At 47.2% G+C, this 21,643-nt stretch overlaps 2 protein-coding genes and 1 pseudogene across 2 annotated transcripts; 2 read left to right on the top strand and 1 right to left on the bottom strand.

Annotated features, from left to right (window-relative positions):
* Nucleotides 1–262: 262 nt before the first annotated feature.
* VIPAS39 (VPS33B interacting protein, apical-basolateral polarity regulator, spe-39 homolog) lies at nucleotides 263–13,623 on the top strand. Its single transcript, XM_059473983.1, has 20 exons — nucleotides 263–308; nucleotides 437–529; nucleotides 995–1,094; nucleotides 2,377–2,520; nucleotides 3,497–3,535; nucleotides 3,892–3,956; nucleotides 5,981–6,037; nucleotides 6,955–7,047; nucleotides 7,714–7,747; nucleotides 8,188–8,290; nucleotides 8,377–8,404; nucleotides 8,558–8,631; nucleotides 9,184–9,259; nucleotides 9,547–9,681; nucleotides 10,129–10,170; nucleotides 10,569–10,658; nucleotides 11,060–11,146; nucleotides 11,953–12,042; nucleotides 12,354–12,458; nucleotides 12,725–13,623. Exons 2-20 carry the CDS (start codon nucleotides 437–439, stop codon nucleotides 12,743–12,745), a joined length of 1,476 nt encoding a protein of 491 aa, XP_059329966.1. The 5' UTR covers nucleotides 263–308; the 3' UTR covers nucleotides 12,746–13,623.
* Nucleotides 12,885–17,717, top strand: LOC132074865 (uncharacterized; annotated as a pseudogene).
* A 1,183-nt stretch (nucleotides 17,718–18,900) lies between these two features.
* Nucleotides 18,901–21,497, bottom strand: SAMD15 (sterile alpha motif domain containing 15). The gene is made up of 2 exons (XM_059474903.1): nucleotides 21,338–21,497; nucleotides 18,901–19,167 (listed from the first exon to the last, which is right to left on the bottom strand). Exons 1-2 carry the CDS (start codon nucleotides 21,494–21,496, stop codon nucleotides 18,901–18,903), a joined length of 426 nt encoding a protein of 141 aa, XP_059330886.1. The 5' UTR covers nucleotide 21,497.
* Nucleotides 21,498–21,643: the final 146 nt, after the last annotated feature.

Raw genomic sequence — 21,643 nt, 5'->3', positions numbered from 1 at the left:
GGGCGGGGGCTGGTGCTCCCGTCCCGTCCCGTCCCCGCCGGCTCACAGCTCCCGGAGTCAGCCCACAGTTCCCAGAGCCCAGACACCGGCCCAGACACCGCTCCGCCGCACTCGCAGCCCGCTGTGACTGGTAGTCCGAAGGCAAGTCACTGCGGCCTGCGGGGCACGCCGGGACTCGTAGTGCGTGAACGAGGAGCGGCCGCGCCGCGCCCAGCGGGAGAACTACATGTCCCGGCGTGCTCCGGGCGCGGCTGCCCCACCCCGCGCTGCCCTGCTGTGAGCGCTGCTGGCGCGGGAGGGGCGGCGAGGTGAGAGAGGGGCCGGGGGCGGCGGGGCCGGGACCTGGACCTGGGGCAGGGGTGGCAATAACCCCGAGGCTGCCGCTCCCTCCCTCCATCCCTCCCTGTGCTGAGGCAGCCGCGCGGTGCCTTTGCAGATGAGCAGGGTGCGGGCGGACGAGGAGGAGTACTGGCACAGCTCCAAGTTCCGGGCCTTCACCTTTGACGATGAGGATGACGAGCTCTCGCAGGTAGGGAGGGTCCGGCCCTGGAGCTGCCGCTCCGACACCCTCGCCGGGTGCGCCCCGGTAGCCGTCCCAGCGCGGGTCTCGGCCCTGCGCATCGCGGAGGGTCGGTGTTGTGTCGGTGATTGTCACCTCCTGCCCGCTGCGGAGGGTACCCAGGGCTCCCGTCTCTCTCCATGGTAGCCAGTCCCAGATCTCATGAGGACGCGCTTCCTCGGCCACACACCAACCGCATCTCCCGCCGGCTGAGCTGTTGGTGTCCATGCAGGTGTCCTTGGGGCTCCCAGTGGTGAGGAAGGGCTCCTATGTCTGCTGCATAGCTACAGGACTAAAATGCCATTCCGAGAAGAAACAATGGAAGCTGAAGAAGCTGTATTCGAAATTCTTTGGGAGATGTTTGATGATAGTAGGAAATGAAGTGCATTCTGCAATTCTGATGGTCCTTATACAAGGTCACTCTTTTGTGTGTAGCTGAAGGAATCCAAACGGGCAGTGAACAGCCTTCGGGATATTGTCGATGATGATGATGACGACCTCGAGAGGGTCAGCTGGAGTGGAGAACCTGTGGGAAGTAAGTGCAGCAGTAGTGCAAAATATCTTTGAGACAGAGGGAGTTTAAAATTGCTGCTTAAGTCAAGTCACTTAAGTCAGGAGTATTATTTGCTATCCAATCCTGCATATCTAATCTGATTCAAGTCTCCCAGGTCACACTGTGAGCTCCTTGATTTACCTGAGCAGGTCCACTGAAAAGAGGGTGAGCAGAAGCATGAATTGTGTTAAAAAAGAGGAGTGCAGACAAGTGGAGGGAATTCACTGTGTTTTTTCTAATATGTAGCCAAGCTCAGAGCAGGTATTTTGGTGGTTATGATCTGATACTTGTCTTGTTCAGGTGGCCTGTGAGATTCTAGGTGATCATTTCCTTCACATCACTGTCTGAAATGGCACTATTTAAAGTTTCTGTGTTTTGGCCCCACAGCATTTTAAGCAGATATCCAAGGTTTCATGTGTGCTTATAGATTGACTCTGACACTTAAAATTTGAAAGGGAACTGTAAACATTTAGCAGATGTGTTTCTAGTGATGATGGGAGTGAGTTCATGGCCCACACACAATCCTGTGTGCTGTGCTTTTGAGTTCATGTCCCACAGAATTGTAACACTTGCTAGCCAGTGCCAAACCATGAAAATTTTTATATGGGTCACCCAAAGGATCTTCAGAGACTGATCTTCTTGTCCTTTGCTGTAGCTCTTCCCTCTGCTTTCTTTTCCCACCTATTTTGTTTTTTTTTTGTCTGTCATCCTGATCCTAAAATACATGTGTTGTGCAGCTGTGTGAAAACAAGGGGAAACTGTATGGAACAGGCAGGAGGGAGATGCATTGTTGCCAGCAGCAGATGCACACTGAGAGCTGTTTTGTCTGTGTGGGAAGGAAAACTATCTTAGTCTTCAGTGTTGAGGAAAGCATGCTCTTAGGCTTCTGCAGTTGGAGCTAGGCCAGGGTCTCTGTCTTGCTTTGTATTTTTGCTACAAGGACCATGCTTTGCCTCATGCAATAGTCCATAAAAGGTGGGGGTGTCTGTGTATTCCTTTCACACAAGCCATAGCCAGCTGTACAATGTTGCTGAAACCAGCCATTTCTGGAGGACAATGTGCCACTGCTTACCAAGCAGCATTATATGAGACTGCAATTCTGCAAGGAGAGATGGATGCACTGTGTCTACTTAGTGCTGAGGGTCAGGCTTACCTTGATGTGCTAGTGCAGAACTGACCAGCACACATCTGGTAATGTTTCTGCTGTGCCAGAAGATCGTTCTGTACAGACTTTCTGGGATAAAAATGACATGTCTGCACACAGGTATCTCCTGGTCAATCAAAGAAACAGCCTCTGGCAGCACTACCTCCCTGGATGGCCGAGACTCCAGCCTGCAGAAAGGCTCTTCCTCCTATGCTGCTCTTCCCAAACAAGCTTCTTCCTACTCCCTAAGCAGCCTGTTCAAAGGTGAGGTTCAGTATATGCCATATTGACAAATGTGTTTTCCCTTGAGACTGTCAAGGGGCAATGTGTTATGTAAATTGTTTCATCTGAAGTATTGCAAAACAGGGAAGCTCCCATCTCCTCAGGATGGAAGTGTATTGCTCTCTGGTCAGAAATTGAAGACTGTCTGGTGCAGTAGATCACGTGTTTTTGTGGAGTGGGAAGGGGCTTTGGAGATTACGGCTTCTTAAAATCCAGGTTCCAGAGAACAGCAGGGTAGAGCACAGCACTGTGTGGCAATCCATTTGGTTGGTGGAAAGGACCAGGTTGCAAAGGGACTGGCTTGACCCATGTACCCCTCATTTGATTTTGAGTTGTGAATAGAAGACAGATTGATTATGCTTTATTTGGAGCTCAGCTGGCTGTGTTGGTGTTGGTTCAGCAAACACATGACAGCAGCAGTGGCAGCGTAGCTGGTTGTGAGGGGAGCTGTGCAGCAGGCTGTGGGCAAACACACACAGCTTGCAAGAGTTCAGCTCTGTTCTCACACAGCAAGACAACAAAGCAGCTTTTACTTTGTCTCTCTTTCTCTGGGGTGTTTTTTACTCTCAACTATGACAATAAGGTGATGAAGAAAGGCATCCAAATTGCAGCCCTGGTGGCTGGAGCTGTCCATGTTGCCATGGCCTATGTTGCAGTGCTATGTGCTTGAGTCTCTGCTCTGTAGGTAGATGAGTGAATTCAGGTGTAACCTCTACTGGCCTCAGCACCAAGAGAGCAGATAGGGATGGAGAGTGGTATGGTTTGCAATGCCACAGACAACTTCAGCACCTTAGAATGTAAGAGGTGAGCCCCACTGTGCTGGTATGGTGTGAATCACTACAGGGAGGCTTGTTCTATGGCATAGCTGCAGTAAACTGGCTGCAGTCTAGGCTTATGTTCCCTGTGCAGGAGATGCTGCTGGTGAAGTGACAGTGTCTCATCAGTGTTTTTATTTCAGGACGAAACAAACTCTCAAGTTTCCAGTCCCTTTCAGATGGTAAGTTTTGGGGCCCTGCCTCATCCTGGGAGGGGTGCAGATTTACATGAAACTAAGCATTTCCAAAAAAAAAAGGGAAGTGTCATCTGCCTTATGATGCAAGAAGGGAAACTGAATCATGTGCTATCTAAAAGTTGAATCGTGGCTCGTTCTTTCCTCAAGGAAATTAAAGAATTGGCATGATGATTTGGGGTAATTACTTATGTACAACTGAAAACTGTTTTAGAGTAATGCTGTATTGCCATTTGATGCCGAAGTTTGGGTCTTCTGCCATGAAAACCAAGAAAGGGATGGGTTTGGAAGTGGATATGAATCAGGATTTTTATGCACTACTCATGTATGCCTTTTCCTCTCAGCTCTCACTGACACAGGAGTTAAAAACTATGCCCCAGAGCTGCGCAGGCCGAAAGCTGAGTACAAGGTGAGCAGCCTGTGCTTGTTTTACACCAAGATTAGTGGACTTCCTACTCTACTGGTTTCATGGGAGGTGATTAGTTGCTGTTTCAGACAGAACAGGGCAATGCAGGGAATAGGACAGGGAGCTGCAAAATGCAGCCTTGCAGTAATTTAAGCATTCTCTCTTTTTGCACAGAAGTATGGAGCATTGCAGGGGGTCTTGGTTTTGGTTACTCCTTTTAATGAATAGCCTAGCAGTCTTTGTGGAAAGGATTTCAAAATAGTGCTTTGTCTGTAAGCTGCTTTCATGTCAGGTCAGATAAACTGGCATCACATGTGGTTTTTACATTTTTTTAAATATGAAAGTTTTGAAATTTCTTGTTCATGAATCACTGGGACAATGCAGAGGGAGTTGTGCAGAGGCGGTGTTTCAGTTGGCAGGAATGTTTGTCTACCAGATATACAGTGGTAAGTGTTAGAGAATCTAGAGGATTTTGGGACTACATGGATTCCTCTTACTAGGTGTGAGATTGTGGTCCCATGTCCCTAGGTCCAGGCAGTAACAGGACTGAGCTTATATTTCCTGCAGAGACAGCATGCACAATACTAACACAGGTGTCTGCACAGATTAACACAGACAGACCAATGCCTTTGTGAATAGACACATACAGAGAACACTCAAGCTTCATCCTGAGCTTCCTCACTGGCTGACCAGCTCCACTAATGGAACATACACATGCTGTATGGGTCCCTCCAGTAGCTGGTCTTGGACATCTGGTTTGTTTTGTAGCTGAATCCCAGACCCCAGTCTCCTCCAGTAGCTGGCACTTGCATCCTTGAGCTGCCAGGGTTCACGCTCCACCTGTCCTTGGCCATCTGATCCTCCCCAGACTGGTGTATTTTGTCAGTTAGCCATTAATGACAAAACCTAACAGACAGCACTTCCTCAAAGCACAGCAGGAGAAACAAGAGTGCCCTGTTGTGTTCTGTTCTGGGCCTGCAGAAGCAGTGAAACGGGAAGGAGGAGGATTATACAGCCTCTTAAGTGCAAATAGGGGTGGGACAAAAAAGGGAAAGCTAGTGGCAGCTTTTGATGAGTGTCCTGACAGTGACAGGCTGAGAAGATGCCTCTGGCCAGAGGTGCTGGAGGGAGATCTGGTGCTCAGGATATTTGACACTCAGCTGCACATTGCTTTGAGAGACTCATGCGCAGAGGTCTCCCAGTAGGACTGGGCCAGACCTTTCATCCTTAGATTTGGGCTTTCAATAAATCTTCAATGGATTTAAAATTCAGTGTCCTCAGAGCTGGTTCTTGTTGCTTCCTTTCTCTGGGCCTTTTGAGGCAGAAAGCTGAATTGCAACTACTGGCTTGAGGGCCTCACAGAGACCTAGATGAGATGACTTTATGGAGTTAGGAGTGGCCTGGGCCACCATCACTTTTTATTCAGTGCTTCAGATCATAGTGTCTGCCTGCTGCAGGGGCAAAATTCTGGTCGTTGCAGCAGTGACCTTAAGGTGGTCCTCCTCCAGGCTTCAATGTCCTTGTCACACTGTCCTTGTCTTGTGCAACTCCCCAGGTGCTTGCCTGAGGCTGTTGTCCCTGTTCTCCACGCTGCTGTGGAAAGCTCACCAGCAGAAGTCTGTCTGAATTGTAACAAGAAACTAACTCTTTGCCCTTCAGTTTTGGGTTAGTCTGTTTTGCAAGTATTTTGTTTGTCCTGAAAGCAACATAGTTTGCAAGGAAACAACCTGATGCAATGCACTACTTATAAAGGATATGATGACAGATCTTACTGAGGCACTAGAAATGCTGTGTTAACATATGGGCCTTTAGCTTCCCTCCACACCAGCACATGCAGAGTCTGAGGGCTCAACATTTGCACCTGAAAAATGTACATATACATTCTACTAACACCTCTCCTGGAGCAGCTGGATGATCAGTGTGAGTAGCTATATGTAGGCCAGCACTGATGCAGCAGAAGTGGAAAGCAGCTTGGAGATTGCTGAAATGATCTGAAGCTTAAGAGTGCTTTATTTCTCTTGTGGCAGGATTACAGTGGTGACTGGAGCCCCAAAGATACAGTCAGGAGAATGCAGAGGGGCAAGGTAAGGACTTTGCACTCCCACCTGCTTGTAAGAGATGGAGGGTGGGTGGTCCCAAAATGCTTTGCACTTTGCTGTGCTCCTGGCTATTGTGGGAGCAAGGAGGGGATCTGTGTTGCTTGCAGCACCTAGCAGGGATGGTGCTCTGCCTGTCTGTTACTTTGCCAGGTGGCAGTGCTGGGATCACACTAGCTCAGGAGCAGCAGAACTTCAGGGTTTTGTTGCTTTGTTAACTTGAGTTATCCCCTCAGCAAGGCTCTGACAGTAGGTATCTGTACTGCTGTGTCCCTTTCTACCCTTTCTGCTCCCTGGGGCTGGATTTATTTTAAAAATCTGAGAGGGTGGGGCTTTATCTCCATTCTCACTTGGTGGCAAATGGAGGGAGGAAGACAGAAATGGTTTCACTAGAGCTGTAATCTTAGTCTCAGCTGCCTCGGTGTGCAGTGAACACATAGGGAGATTGTGGTTTCACTCTGCATATATCTCCTCAAATGCTGAGGTGAGCTAAAGGCTGAGAGGGGCCACAGATGTGGGGTAAGAAGAAGGGAGAAAGAGTTATGACTCTACTTATCTGGTGCCCTTTGTGGAAAGGGGCTTGTAGAGTTCCCTCCTCTTGTCAGGGCTAGTGGTTTGTGGTGTACAGGAAAGTTTTGTCTTGTTACAAGGGTGTTTGTGCTGAATGTACATTGTCTGCTGTCCTAGACTGGGCAGTAATGAGGGTTGACTGCAACCCCTGTGGACAGATTTCCAGGGATTATGTGTGCATGTGGTTTCAGCTAAATGAGAATTTCTCCACTCATTGGGAGGGCAGTTATTCATGTTGCTGAAGGGCTTATGGGAGAGGAATGAATAATAGCTTGGATTCAGCCTGAGGATTGTCTCATGTCCCACATGCCTCCTTCTTCCTGTTCTATCTCTAGGTCTGCTCTCTAGAGAGATTTCGCTCCCTGCAGGACAAGCTGGTGCTCTTGGATGAAGCTGTGGCAGGGCATGATGGGAATGTCATTACAGCTGTGAGTCCTGCTGGGGCTGTACAGGGCTGGGACTTGTGGGTGGCCCCACAGAGAGTGCTTGTGAGAATGCAGTCAGCTGGCCACCTGCTCTTGCAGGACTGGGGGGTGTTCTTTAGTTCAAACAGTTATTAGAAGTGTCAAAGCTAAAGACTGGGAAATTCTGTATTCCTGCTGTCTTTCCTGCCACTCTGCAGAATTGATGCTAATAATAAGGACTCTGATCCATCAGCCTTACAGATTTTTGCACCTACTTCTTGAAGGTCAAGGTTTAATCTGCTCATTTCAGCACAGAAAATCTGGGACCTGGCATTTGGGATCTGGAACCTCACCAGTTTTTCTGGCTTTTAAAATACCAAAGAGGAAATGGGATTGTGTTAGAGCTTACTTCATCTGGGTCTTTTAATTCCTTTGTATTTTGCATGGAAAGATTTTCCTTTGTAAATTTTGGTCTCACTTATCTAAACTCCAGAGCAAGAGCTTAGGCAAGAATCTAGGCAGCTGTGGCCCAGGCTCACTGCTTGTCCTGGGTGTTGTGGGTACCAGAATTAAGTTCAGTTCTATAAGAGTTGAGTTTTCAGAGGCCCTTTGCAAAAACTTCTCTAGGCCTTGACCAGTGTGCTGTTTGTTTGTCTGTCTTAATTCTGACCTGTCTGGCTGTGCTCACAGGTCCTGATATTCCTGAAACGGACGCTGAGGAGAGGTGAGCATGGCTGGGGCTGGGATTTCTGTAGTGTGTTTCAGTGAAGGATGGAGGGAGTGATTTCTTCACAGGGTACAAGTTACAAAGAGAGCATCTGGGGTATTGCTTTTTTACTAAGCATGAAATATTTTTGTAGCAAGTGTAATGTAGGAGGCAGTGGGGATGGTGATGCCTACAAAGGCTCCAGAGAGGAGCTTTAAGCAGTGGTGGGTGGTGGTGATGGGATGAATGAAAACTATTCTCTAGAGGTAGCACTTGGCTGTGAATTCAGCTGTCAGCCCAGTGATTGGGCTCTTCTGTGCTCCAGCCTCCCATCACTGTGATTTGAGATGTGATGAAGTTGATGAATCCTGCCAATGGCTCCATGCACTGTGCTAAGTCCCCTCTGCTTGGTAGTGCTATCTTACCTTACCCATCTGTACATAAACTCTCCCCTGCAGAGATCCTGTTTCGGGAGCTGGAGGTGCGGCAGGTGGCCTTGTGCCATCTGATCCATTTCCTCAGAGAGACAGGGGAGCAGAAGTTCCTTCTGGATCTGCTCAGGTGAGGCTGTTGATCCATCCTGTGGCAGGCTGAACACACTGCTAGGAACCTGCCTCCAGGTTAATGATTCCAATTCCCTTTTGCAGGTTCTTAGACAGGACTGAGGAAGTTGCTGTGAGTATTCCCAGGAGTATAAACTCCCTTACTGCAGGGTGGGAGGCTGGTTGCAGAGTGTGTGGGAATCAGCTTTTTGTCCCCATTTCACCCTCTGGAAATACTGTATCTCCCAAATCCATGAGAACACACTGCTTCTTTCTCTCCCTCCAGCTGTCTCAGTACCGGGAGCATTTGAACATCCAGGATGTAGAAAAAAGGAGGGAATTTCTGAAAGGTTGCATTGGGTAAGAAAAAATGCAAAAGCAGGGGAGGGATATGGATTCTTCACAGAAGGTGGTAGTGAAGAAAATTAAGCCTCTGTGCCAGTGCCATGGCTTATATGGGTTGAGAGCTGATGTTGATTTTCCTTTAGTGGGGGAGTGGGAGTAGTGTTGTGGGTACAGTGTAGACCAGAGAGGAATCATTTGTGGTCCTCACTAGTCCAGCAGCTTTTGCTGGTAATTCAGGAAGAAAGATGCTTCAAGGGACTCTCTGATCATTGACCCTTCAGATTGTGATGGATGAAAGTCTGGGTGCCCGAGCACTTGAGGAAGTTGGTAGCATCCACTTTGGGTTATTCTGTGAAAGGTACCACATAATGTTTCTTTCTCTGGAGCCTGTCTAGGAGAGAGCCAGTTGGAGAGGGCAGTGGGTCAGAAACATGAGTAGCCATTCAAGATGGGAAGAATGGGAGCTTGTTTGGTAGAAAAAAATTCTTCCAAGAGTAGTTAGAAGTAAATGAAGGATTCTGTACTTCAGAGCTTGTCACAGTGTCTCTTTCCTTCATGTCTGGCCAGGCTGCCATTTTCAGCTGAGGATACCTCCCACATCCAAGACCATTATACCCTGTTGGAGCGACAGATCATCATTGAGGTATGAAATCTCTGCTGGTCAGGAGGTGGCTGGGACTACCTGTGAGATCTCTTGCTGTCCCTGACTTACACCACTTTGGATTTAAGCAGCCTGCCCTGGCTAGTGTATTTGTAATTGCTGTTCAGGCTGCTGTGCCAGGCACATGTGAAATACCAGATCTGAGACTTGATAGCATGTTGGGGCTGTGCTTGCACACTGCTGTCACAATGGTCTCTAGGTCTCTATCCCACAGCTATACAGGCAGTTATCTGGGCTTATGTTCCCCGTCTGTCTTGCTGATTCTGCAGGCTAATGATCGGCACTTGGAGATGGCTGGGCAGTCAGAGCTGTTTCGGAAATATCCTCGCAAGGCTTCAATTCTCAACATGCCACTAGTGACCACCCTCTTCTATTCCTGTTTCTACCACTACACGGAGGCTGAGGTGAGGATGTGGCAGAAGGTAAGGTTGCATCTCATCCTTGTAGCCCTCGAGATGTGAGGTGGTCAAGCTGTGGTATATTAAGGAGAAAAAGGAAGAGAGACTTTTTCTCCTGGCACCAGTTTGGGGCTTTGTGCTCCAAGACATTCAACCTGGCACCGTTTGTCAGGGAGTTGCCCCTAGAAACCACTGTAAATCCCATGAGGCTGAGCTGCGTGATACTGGTGATGCACCAGTTGAGGATGCAGGAAAACCAGACCAGATAGCTAATGGGATGGGATAGTTGCTCTCTTCTGCCATCTGCTTCCTCCTGTGGCACTGACATGAACAAAAAGCAGTAAAATCTTGAGAAGATTGACTCTGTGCAAGGCAGATGCCTTATAACAGGTGTCTGAACCCCTGCTGTGGCCTGCCCTTCTGAGTTTGCACTGACTTGTCTGCTTTCTCTAGGGAATGTTCAGCAGCCCCACCAACCTGAAGAAGACATTTAAGGTGCGTGAGTCTCCCGTGTTGTGGCAGCACTAGCTGAAAACATGCACAGACAAACTGTATGTAATGAAGGAGCTCAGTAGGAGGAATCTGAGGGGCTCAGCACTGAGTTAGGGAGGAGACCATGGCATCCATTTTGAGCAGGGCCCTTCTGGAGTCTCAGAAAGGCAACTGGGAGCCATGTGGAGAATTTCAATGGATGTACCCTGTCTGCAGCAGCACTTGCAAATCCCCACTCCCTAGTCTCTGCAGTGCTGTGTATGGCATCAGGCAGCACCTTGCCTCTTTGCCTGGGTGTTGGTGTAGGTCCTGACAGAGCTGGGGCAGATGGCATTCATGTCCAGCCCACAAAGACCTTCTGAGCTGTGTTACTGTTCTGACTGCAGCTTTCTGCCTTGCAGATTCCTGATAAGCAGTATGTGCTGACTGCCCTGGCAGCCCGTGCCAAGCTGCGGGCCTGGGGTGATGTGGATGCCCTCCTTACCACCAAGGTGAGCTGCAGAAAGCCTTGCTGGGGACACAGTCCCAAGTTCTGGCATCTGCTACTGATAGCTGGCTTGTTCTGGAGTTACTGGACAGACTGGTTTTATTTCAGCAGGGCCCAGCACCTCTGCTGCTGAGCGTTGCAATACTTTCCTCCTCTCCCTGCCTGAGACCTCTGCTGGGCCTGGCTTGGCTGCAGCAGTAAGGTCAGAGAAGGGGGCTGCCCCTGAGCTCTGCTACCAAAGGGATTGCAGCCAGCCTGTGCCGAGCCACTGCCTGAAGGGCTCTGCAGTGGGGTGCATGTGATGGCTGTGGAGTATGGTGCTGGCACTGGGAGAAAAAAAAAACTAACTTTCTTGTGGCTGGAAGGATTATACTTTTGGGTTAACATATGTTTGGTTCATTTCAGAACTGGCTGGGTTACACCAAGAAGAAGGCACCTATTGGCTTCCACCGGGTGGTGGAGATCTTGCAGAGGAACAATGCTCCAGTGCAGGTGAGGCAGGAACCCCTGCTGATGACCTGCTCTTTGTTGGGATTTGGTGTATGAATGACTCCTCAGGTGAGCTGCTTCCTAGCTGGAAGTGGGAGAAGCTTGCTGATCTTTTGGCTTTGCCAGGTGGGCACAGCACACAGCTGAGTGACCCGTGCCTCAACAGAAGATGTGGGTGGTATTGAGGGCTGGGTCCTAGCTCTGACTACAGGAGGGGCAGCTGGCCAAAGTTGGCTGGGAACTCTCTTCCCATGTGCATTGCCACCTTTCTTTGCTACGTTAAATTTTCTCTTTCTTAATCTGGCTGGCAATGGTTAACCTGATCCGTAGCAATGAGGTAGCCTAACATTCTGTTGATAGGAGGAAAAGTGCCACCAAAACCTCAGGTCTGGACATGAGGAGAACAGACTTCAGGCTACTCAGGGAAATGGTAAGGTCCCCTGGGAAAATGTTTTTGCAGGCAGTGGGGTCCATCAGTCAGTTTTTAAATATGACCTAAGGGTACAGTAGCAGGCAATTCCCAAATGTTGGAAGTCAGGCAGGCAAGGCAGAAGGCCAGCTTCACTGAACAGGAATATTCTCTTGGAAATAAGACAAAAAAGGAAGGTGACATGAGAAGAATACAGAGATGCTGCTTGCCACTGTAGGGAGAAAATTTTTTGCAGCCAAAGCTCTTGAGGTCACTTGTTCCCTAAAGAAGGGGCCAACTCTATGTGACCAGCAACCTTGAAAGGTTTTGGGACTGGGCAAGGGAATGAGGCAGGACATACCTGCAGAAGGGAGCTGACACTCTCTTCTGTCTCTCACAGGTGCTGCAGGAATACGTGCGCCTGGTGGAAGATGTGGAGACCCGGCTGAACCTCGCTACCAAATACAAGTGCCATGATGTTGTCATAGAGGTAGGTTGCTGCTGTGAAGAGTTGGGACACAGGCCTGCTTTGTCTCTCTAGCTTTTCTGTTCTCTGTCATGTGCCACTTCTGTCATGTGCCTGGTGGTGTTTGTTTATCCCTGTGGCCTGGGAAAAATGCTAAGGTTCCCAGTAGAAGTCCATGAGCCAGGAGAGTGGCTCCTAGCATTTGTGCTGTGAAATTCTTCTGTGTTGGGAACTGCATGGGGGTTTGTAGAGTTGCCCTGCCATCTGCAGGACACCATGTAACCACTGAAGTGTCCCTTTCTCTCAGCTGGGTGCTGGTTTTGCCCTTTATCTAGACCTACCGGGATCTAAAGGATCGTATGCAGCTGACAGCATATAAAGGCAAGGTGGAGCGGGGCTCTGCAGAGGAAGAGAAGATAAACAGCATTCTCAGCAACATGGTAAGAAATGCTTACTCTTTTTTCCAGACACTCTCACCAGAAACAGGTAGAGATTAGGTGTAGGGGCATGGCTGTCCTATGCACTTTCTATCCCTGCTGGGAAGCTAATCTTTTGTTTGCATTCAGGGTAGGAATGAGTGGTTATACTGATAGAAATGGTACGCTCTGGCTGTAGCTGTCCTTGTCAGGAATTGGGAGTCACTAAGTTGGCCCCTAGGGCTTGGTGTTCAGCATTGCTGTTAGTTGTGTCTTGTTCCCTCTTCTAGCAAATCCGGTGGAAGAACTGAACACCTGTGGAACAGCCTTGGCCATCACCTTGTCACTGAAAGAGGGAACTGCAGAACCCAGTGCAGAGCCAAGAGAGCAGCTGTGTTGCTACTCATTGCATGATCAGCGTTCGTCGGTGACAGTGGGTGCCCGTGCCCAATGGAACCATGGTGCTCCGGGTGGTTGAAGACAGCTACTAAACTGTGGCTGGCAAAACCATGGTACTGATCCAGCAGGGTTGATTCTTTTTGGAATCTGATTGTATTTGACCTGGCTGTAAGCCAGGCATCACTTGTGTGTATGGAGGGAAGTTGCTGGGCACAGCAAGATGAATGTTTGCTCTGGGTGGTGCCTGGGCTTGTTCTTGCAAGAGGAGCATGTCAGTCACATTTGTGAGTCTCTCCAACAGAGAGTGCTGACCAGTCCCTGTAACAGTCAAGCTGGCTTGGGCATCACTAATCATGGCTGTGTCTGGAGTGAAACCTACCTGGACCATGTTCTCCCTGTGTGAAAGTGCTGGGAGGCAAAGGACCACTTGCATTTTTTTTTCTTTTTTTAATTCTGGCTCACTCTAGGAAAAGAAGTCATGCAGAGAGCCAGGACAGCAACCTCTGCCAGTATCCTTCTGCTAGCACTCTGCAGCATTTGGAAGATCCCTTTATCAGGGAAATACCTAGTGTAGAGGTGGTCAGAGTCCATATGGGTTGGATGGAGAGCAAGTAGGAAGCTCTCTCAGTTGACACAAACCTGCTACTCCAGCAGCTCTTTTCTCAGAAAGTGTTATGCCAGGAAGGATTGAAATGCACTTTCTCAGAAACACAACTCCTCAGGCAGCTGCTGGCTTCATCCTTTCAGACCTCACTTCAATTCTGTAAATAAAGTTGTCTCTTTCTCCTTGGCCTGTTTCTTTCCTTTCCCCACTAAGCACATTGTCACTCTTGTGTGTTAATCCTGAGCAATTTATCACCTCCCACAAAAGGAGTTGTAGGATGTTTTTTAATATTCTGAAAAGCACAGTGCATGTCACTACGGAGTCACATTGCTTGCAGCAGTACCTTATTTAACACCTTCAGTGCTATCAGCACAGATGAGTTAATTTTAGAGTTTGTAGGAGAGTTTGCTGCCACAGAGGGTCACACAAAGACAGTAGATTTGGATTCCAGCCTCCCTGATGCACGATGAACTGTCTTTTTTTTTTTTTTTTTTTTCCTGTTGGTGTTTGGTTTTTTTCTAACAGAATCATTTGGGTTGGAAGGGACCTCTTGATCATTTAGTCTACTCATGCTTTAGCAGGATCACCTGGAACAGGCAGACCAGGACCGTGGCTGTGTGGGTTTTCAGTATCAATTCAGCTTCTCTGGAAAATCTGTTCTGAATTTGGCAATACTCACAGTAAAAGGTGAGTTTGTGTCTTCAGATGTACCAGCACATTTCAGTTTATGTCCAGTGCTCCTTGTCATCACTGAGCACCACTGAAGAGTCTGGGTCCCTTTCTTTACTCCCTGTCATCACATACTTGGACAAATTGATAAGACTGCCCTTGATCTAGGGCCATTTTAGCTGAGGGATGCTAAAGTCAATAGTAACAAGTCTAATACAGCTTGTATTTTGTGTAGCTCATAGTAATTGAATAAACAGATGTTGTCTACAGGCTGCATACAAAGTCATATAACCCCATAAACTCTTAGATAAGACAAATAGGGAGAATGGTCCTCCAGGGAGATGTTGGAATAAAATCCTCTTTCTAATCATCTCCAGGGAAGAGACGAAACAGGGTTTATTAAATAGCTTTTGAAAACTAGCCAGATTCCCAAGGATCAGCTGTTTCAGCTAAAGACTTAAATCTGCCTGCAAGGACTGGGCCAAGCAGCTGAGTTCTTTGCATATTTATTCCTTTGGGTGACTCTGCTGCTGCCCTTTGCTATGTAAGACCAGTGATGGGCAGCCACCAAAGTCCCTCTGTGCCACTTTGGGCAGGCAGACTGCTACCAGTCTGGTAGCAGTGGTTTGTGTTTCACCTGCATGTGGCAGAGCACAGGTAAATGTGTTCTGGTGCCTAGAAGTGTGCTGGTTCATAGCTCTGCTTTCTCTCTGAGCTTTTGAGTCCCTTTCACCTTGCTTAGTGCAATAGCCCTGCAGAAGCAGAGCTTTACATGCATTTATAACAATGCTGAGCTGGTGGCCTGGGAGGACATTGTGTTCCTCTGCTGCCTCCTGTCACACATGCTACCATTTGTCCTGTCACTGTGTGTAAGCCTTGACACCTCCATCCCTGCCCTCAAGAAAAATTTACCATGTCATTTCACAGCCTGGGCCTGAAACTGTCACCAAACTCAGGAAGAAATTAAACTCTGACCCTATCTTTGAGGTGGCAGTGAGTTGCATTACTTTATTCTGGCCAGGATGTGCAGTGAAAATCATTTCAACTGCACCTCCTGTATAAGATTTTTTACGTATTTATACATTTATCAAAACCAATTTTTGAGCAAACAAGCTTTATGTCATGGGTGGCCCTATGTCAGTTTTTTTTTATGCTGGCAGACTCAATTCTCATTCTTAACACACAAAAAATTCACATACTGCAGTGAACTCATACAACTCCCTTAGAGTGAAAAGAACTCAAAGCATCTGAGCAAACTCCACCATAAAAGCTACTAACTTACATGTGGCCTAAAAAAAATTCACAGTGCACCTTTCACCATGCAGTTTCACTACAGGATTTACTGCAGGACTCAATCCTGCAATTTCTGGGTTTTACCACTGGATGGAACTCGAACCCATTGTTTCTACAAAAGGGGCCCTGAAACATAGCAACAACCATCCTGTAATTAGTGCAGTTGTTGAGAGCACCTGAAGCACCCCTGGTGCTCACCTTGCCCTCATGGCAGAATGGTTATATGATTTATGTGCAGCCTGTCAAGGAATACTGGTTACTCAATTAGTATCAGCTACATAAAATACAAGCCATATTAGACTTGTTACTGTTAATTTTAAAATTCCTCACCTAAAGTGGTTCTAGATCAGAGGTTTCAAACCAAACAGATCTGGTTGTCAGTGTGATTCCTCCCAGCAGTGTGAGATGAGAATATCTCTTCACATCTTTGTGCACACGGGTAATAGATACTTGATTTTTGTTCATCCTGCAAGGAAAATAAAACTCCATGAATAGATGGTGGCCATTTTTTATGCAGGCCTGAACAGCATCATGTGGCTGAATCTGCCTCACCAGAAGGCATTGAAATGAACAAATGACCTCAGCTTTCTTGAATGCTGCCTCATCTGTGCAGAGCAAAAACCTTCTTGCCTAGCTTTGTGTGCAAGAGTTTTGTCAGCAAAGATTTTGGCTCTTCAATTACTCAAGAGGAGAAAGACAGTTGAATGCTGAGGTACTTCTTGTCTCTGCTTTGCAGCTTGCCTCATCTCACAGAAAGCATGGGCTGCCTTGTTGGGTTGGAAGGTGCTGAACTCCATGTTGTCCTTAGGACCACATCTCTGCCCCAGGAATTACCTTAGATGATGTATTAGCAACAGAAGACCTGGACTGAGTTATTTTGTCCCTAGATCCTATTTATCAGGGTTGTTTGAAGCAACTGATCAAGACTAGGGCATTGAATGCAAAAAAAAAAAAAAAGAAATTGTATGGGAATATCTAGAGAAGACAGTTCTTGGGTGTAATGATCTTATGACAGTTAATGAACTGGGCTATTGAGAATGTTAAGACAGGGGAAGGCTGCTTGAGGGAAAGGATTCCTGCTTTTGCAGGACTATTCCAGGGCCATTCTTCAACATTTTATGTTCAAGTCTCTGATGGTTTCTCAAAGACCCAAGGAGGAGTCTTGTAGTCAGACACTGAAGAAAACCACTGCTTGTTACATTATTAGCAAGCTGCTTTGGACAGTTGTTGCCAATAAATGTTTCCACTTGTTTTCCCTTCCCAGAACCTTCCCCTGGTTTGTCCTGACAGCTATGTCACTGAGAAAGTCTCTCTTTAGGCAGCTGCTAGAAAAGAGAGAGCTTGTCTGGTGCCAACTGATGCCTGGGGCTCTACTGTACCAGGCACCCTCTGGAGACTGTCCTACAAAGCAGTGTGGGCTCAGCACCAAAGACATCTCTCACTTCAGCTGCAGTGGAGCCTGGTGTGGTACTGGATGATAAGTCTCCATTATCCACAGCTGCTTCCAACAGTTTCTCAGAAATTCCAGAGGAAAATGCTGAGTATGATTCTAAATCTACACAAACCTTAATGAAGCCCATGAGGTATGCTTTGGTGAGATCTCGTCCCAGCCCTTTCATGGGACTAAGCAGTGCAACAACCAGCACTGTTAACTCTCAGACTCCAAACTCTTCCAGCCAAAAACCTTATGCACACATTTTCTTCTATGAGTTTCAGTCTCTACACTGTTCAGCAAACTTGCTTATCCCTGGTTACCTGAGGTTTTTTTTTGTTTGTTTTGTTTTGTGGGGTTTTTTTGGTCTGAATTTACTTATTACATAATCTTCTTGGCCTATGAACTGCTTCAGTTTCACTGTGTTTCTATTGCAGCTTCAATACAGAACTGAATTACAAAACCAAATTATGGTTATTTTGTAGTGGCTGCAGCTTTGGTGTAAAAAACTAAAGAGGATCAGACCCAGTGGTTTTTTTATTATTATTTTTTTATTCCCCATGAGGGATCTTGAGAAAGCCATTGAATCCTGACAACATACTGATGATTTAGTCAGGAGTGCTCTTTCTGTTGAGCCAGGCCTTCATGAGCCCTTCTACTTCCTTGCTGGTGATGATGCTCTCCACCCTCATCACCACAGACTATATGATGTGTCCTTCAGGGAAAAAGCAGGTAACTGGATGTGGGATCTCAGCACCTCAGGATGGAGGTGCAGAGAGGCCGAGACCACCCTTGGGGGGCTCGGGAGTCCTGGAATGCTGCCAGAAGTGTCTGGTGGCAGGGCTTTGATCCTACACAGGAGACGAGACCTGTATGAGGACTGGGAGGAATTCACTGGGTGTATGGTGAAGGGATAAGTTAGTTAAAGTGTAAAACACAGGGTTTAGGATTTTGGTACAGGGGGGTCTAAAGAAGTAAGATGGAGGAATTGGGGTGTGTCCTGTCCTTCTTCTTCTTCTTCTTGGCCTCCATCTTCTGTGGTGGTGGTGGCACTTTGGGATTGGTTATTACTAAAAGTGCACCGGTTAATAAGGGTAGAAGGTATTGGGGAAAAATGATAAATATTGTACACGTAACTTAGGGTATAAAGATAAGTGACCGCCCCGGGGGCTTGTGCAGTGTGCCCATGGCTGACTTGCTGTGCAGACCTCTGTCGGGCTGAAAGAAAATCTTTTAGATAAACAATTAATAAACACCAAGACCGAGACAAGATCAGAAGTCTCTCCTCGTCCTTTGAAGCGCCGGGCTCTTCAAGGCCATCCCTGGGCCTTTCCAGGCCACCTAAACAGCAACAGAAAACCTTACAACTGGATACTCTGTCCAAATCCACCCAGGACACAGCAATTTTTATTCCCTAAATTCTGTAGTTCAGTATTCTTTTGTACTTTCTGCCACCATCTATCATGTGTTACAGTACTGTTTACCATGATAAAACATTGCCTACCTGGTTTTGCGTCACAGGAAATAATTTATGTGGCCAAGGATTAGTTATGCATGGTGCACCTAGACCCCTTGCTTAATTCTGATTGCTGAGAGCAGCTGTCTGCACACCTGTACACCAGTTATTGTATATGCCATTCATCTTACATCCGGGTTTCAGAGCAAGCCCAGTCTGCAGACCCTGAAGCCTGGGAGAAATCTATTCACTTGAGCATCTGGGAAGTTCTTATCAATCACTTGTGCCTAAAATATGTCTATGATTGGGGTTTTTTTGGTATTTTTAAATCAACTGTGAAGCAGAAGTAAAAGACAGACAATGGTACAGTCTGATCCACAACCTCCACTTCACTAGTTCCTGCAAGCAAATGAAGTATTGCAGAAAAAAGACAATGTGGGAATGGGTTTGGTGTAATAAAATGTCTAAGAGCTGCAGTGGCAGTGCAGTACACAATTTTTTGTAATTGTGAAGAAGTGGAACTGTACCTCCTTGAACAATCTGCAAGCTAATAAGGGTACAGTCTGCTGTGACTGCTGGGCTTCTTACAAAGGCAAAAGTGCAGTATGAGTCTCTAATTCTGCCTCTGCATGTCCTGCGATGCAGGGAGAGCATCCACTCCCTCCATGGCCTGGGATCCTTGCAAAGGAGGAGTTGTAGTGTAGGGCTCGAGTCCTGCTTTTTGGATAAACTGTGAGAAAGTGAGGGCATCTGCTTTCTCTCCTGTTGGTGCCTTTCTCTCTAGGAACAGACCCATATTGTCTCTGTATGGGAGGGTAATGGATCTGCTGAAGAGAGGCTCCTCAATCCCCAGCAGCTCTCGCACGTGTCGCGAAATTTCCTGAAATACAAGACAAAACATCAGCAATTCTCATTTCTTAAACCAAGACAATAGGGTGACAGCTAAAACTATCATTCCATGTCAGAACAGTAGGAAAAAACAGTGATATTATGATTTTTGGTTCAGTTTCATGCTTGAAGTTGCAACATAAGGGGGATCTGAATCCATGTGACTCTGTTAAAGCAGTGCATATCACCTTCTCTCCAGATTTACTGTCAGGGATGCCATCACATCTGGTCTCCTAATGGCATAAATATAGCTCTTCTTTCATCCTTGCACTTCAAGGACAAACAAGTTATGGATAAAAGAACTGCAGTCTCTTCTGCTTAATGCAAAATCATTGTTGTTTGTTAAATTATAATGCAAATTACAATCCACACAAAAGTGTAAAAAATAATTAGTGAAAAATCGTATTGTTCATTTTGAAAATGATGAGTATGGTTGTTTGAGATGACTGGACCTGGAACTGTGAGTGAGCAGAGCCTTACCATTGTTTTTGAGGCAATTTCTGAGACTTTAAGTATCTAATTTGATTGAAGCTTCAAAATACCATTTGCAAGGTTTTACTGATCTTTCACAGTATTTGCTCAAAACCCTCCCCCAACTTTAGCTTGACTCTGAATGCTTTTTGTGATAACAAAAGAACACCAGACTCTTATCTTGAATGCTTTTGATATTTAGAATACCATTACAGTGGGATTAAAACCAGCAGTAATGTCCATGCTGCATAGCTTCCACATAATTAGCTGTGTAGTTCTCTACCAAACTGCCATTTCCCCTAAACTGCAAACATTTCCATCTCACTGAGCTGATGCTATCACTCTTATTTCTATAGCAACTGTATCAGTTTCCACTGCTCACAGCCTTTAGTTTGTATTTCTTGTTGGGAAATTGCAGTTTTAAGTTTTCACCTGCACTAGTAGACACTTCCTGAAAGACCCAAAGGGCCGCATCCTGCAGAGCTCTGCATACTTGGATTCTGTCAGAAAAAAGTTCTTTAAAACACAAATAACTGGCAGGATAGGGCATGACCTTTGAGAGCATATAGGTTCCACTGAAGTCTGTGAGATGTTCCCAATTTACCTGCAAGCTTTGGAAAACACTACTGGACTGTCTCACTTCCAAGCTAGTGGCAGTGTCCTGGCTGTATATTGCTTATCTAGAGGAATTTCAGTTCCAACCAGAGGAAGAACGGGTCACAGCTGATATGTCTAACCCATGGCCTAATATTTACTCAGCAGCTGAACTAACACCATACATCATCCCTATATCCCAATATGAGGGTGAGGCTTACAAAGCATATAGAATTCTTCCACTTTTGGAAAGCACAAATGACTGTAGTCTCTATCTGCTTGTACCAGAAATATTCGTGAAGGTTTGCTCTCTGAAAAACTTAGTGTTAAATTGATGCCTTTCTGTCAAAACAACAGGCAGTCATGGCACTAGTTAATGTTTTTGGTGGCATTATTTAGCTTCAAACAAACTGTTAAGATTGTGCAGCGAGATAGAACTGTGGTGAAATTGCATTTTGGTATTGTAGGTTAAAATAAACAATGTTAATACTCTAGTCACTGGAGCATAGAGCTTCTTCTTCTTGTTTTGAACTTCTACCTGAGCCTGCTGGTGAAAGACTCAGGTAGAAGTTCAAACCAAAAATCATCTGTTTTTGTGATGCAAGACAGATTATTTGGCTCTGTAAATGCGGTCCCTCTGTGGTTTCCACTAGGGAAGGGAAAGGGGGTAATGAAACTTAAGTAAATTTGTTCTTCTGAACTTTTAGGAAGCTTTGGAAGGCCAGACTGTAGCCCCGAAATTCAGCCTTAACTATCAGTGTTAAAGAAAATATAGAGGTTTGAAAGGAAAAAATGTTCATAAAATGAGGAAGAGACAACTCCTGTTTGTGTCCAACAAAGCGTAAAAGAAGGAAATAAAAGCGAGCGGCCCTTTTGCACCTGCATGTGCCCGAAGTCCGTGACGCCCATGGCGGGCAGGTTGGAGCAGTTGGCGTGGATGAGGCGGCGGCCGCTGATGCCGTTGGCCCTGAAGCATTCCTGGGCAGGGAAGCGGAGGGAAAGGGATCGCCCTGTGCCACTGCCGCCCCCCTGCCGGCTCTCGCACGCACACGGAGCTCAGAGGGCGGCGGGTTCCCGCCCGGGCCCCAGCCCCGCACCTGGTACTGGGGGAAGCCGAGCTGCGCCACCCACTCGGCCACTTCCTCGGCGCTCCAGGCCAGGAAAGGGCACACGGCCCGCGGTCCCCCCGCGCCCTCGGGCCCAGGCTGCGGCCCTTCAGCCGCCCCAGCCCCCGCGGGACCCGGGCGCGGCTCCATCGGCCCCATCCCTGGCCGCCGCGTCCTTCCGGGACCCCGTTACCCCGGCAACCATCGCTTCCTGGAGGTGCGCCCCCTTCTCCCTTCCGCCACTCCCTCCCTGCTGTCAGCCTGCTGCGCCGCCCGCGCCCCGCGGCTCTGCAGAAC

Source organism: Ammospiza nelsoni, chromosome 6 (genome assembly GCF_027579445.1).
Source record: "Ammospiza nelsoni isolate bAmmNel1 chromosome 6, bAmmNel1.pri, whole genome shotgun sequence".
NCBI classification, from domain to species: domain Eukaryota; kingdom Metazoa; phylum Chordata; class Aves; order Passeriformes; family Passerellidae; genus Ammospiza; species Ammospiza nelsoni.
Note: the sequence above shows the minus strand (reverse complement) of the source record. Positions and strands in the feature narration are given on the sequence as shown.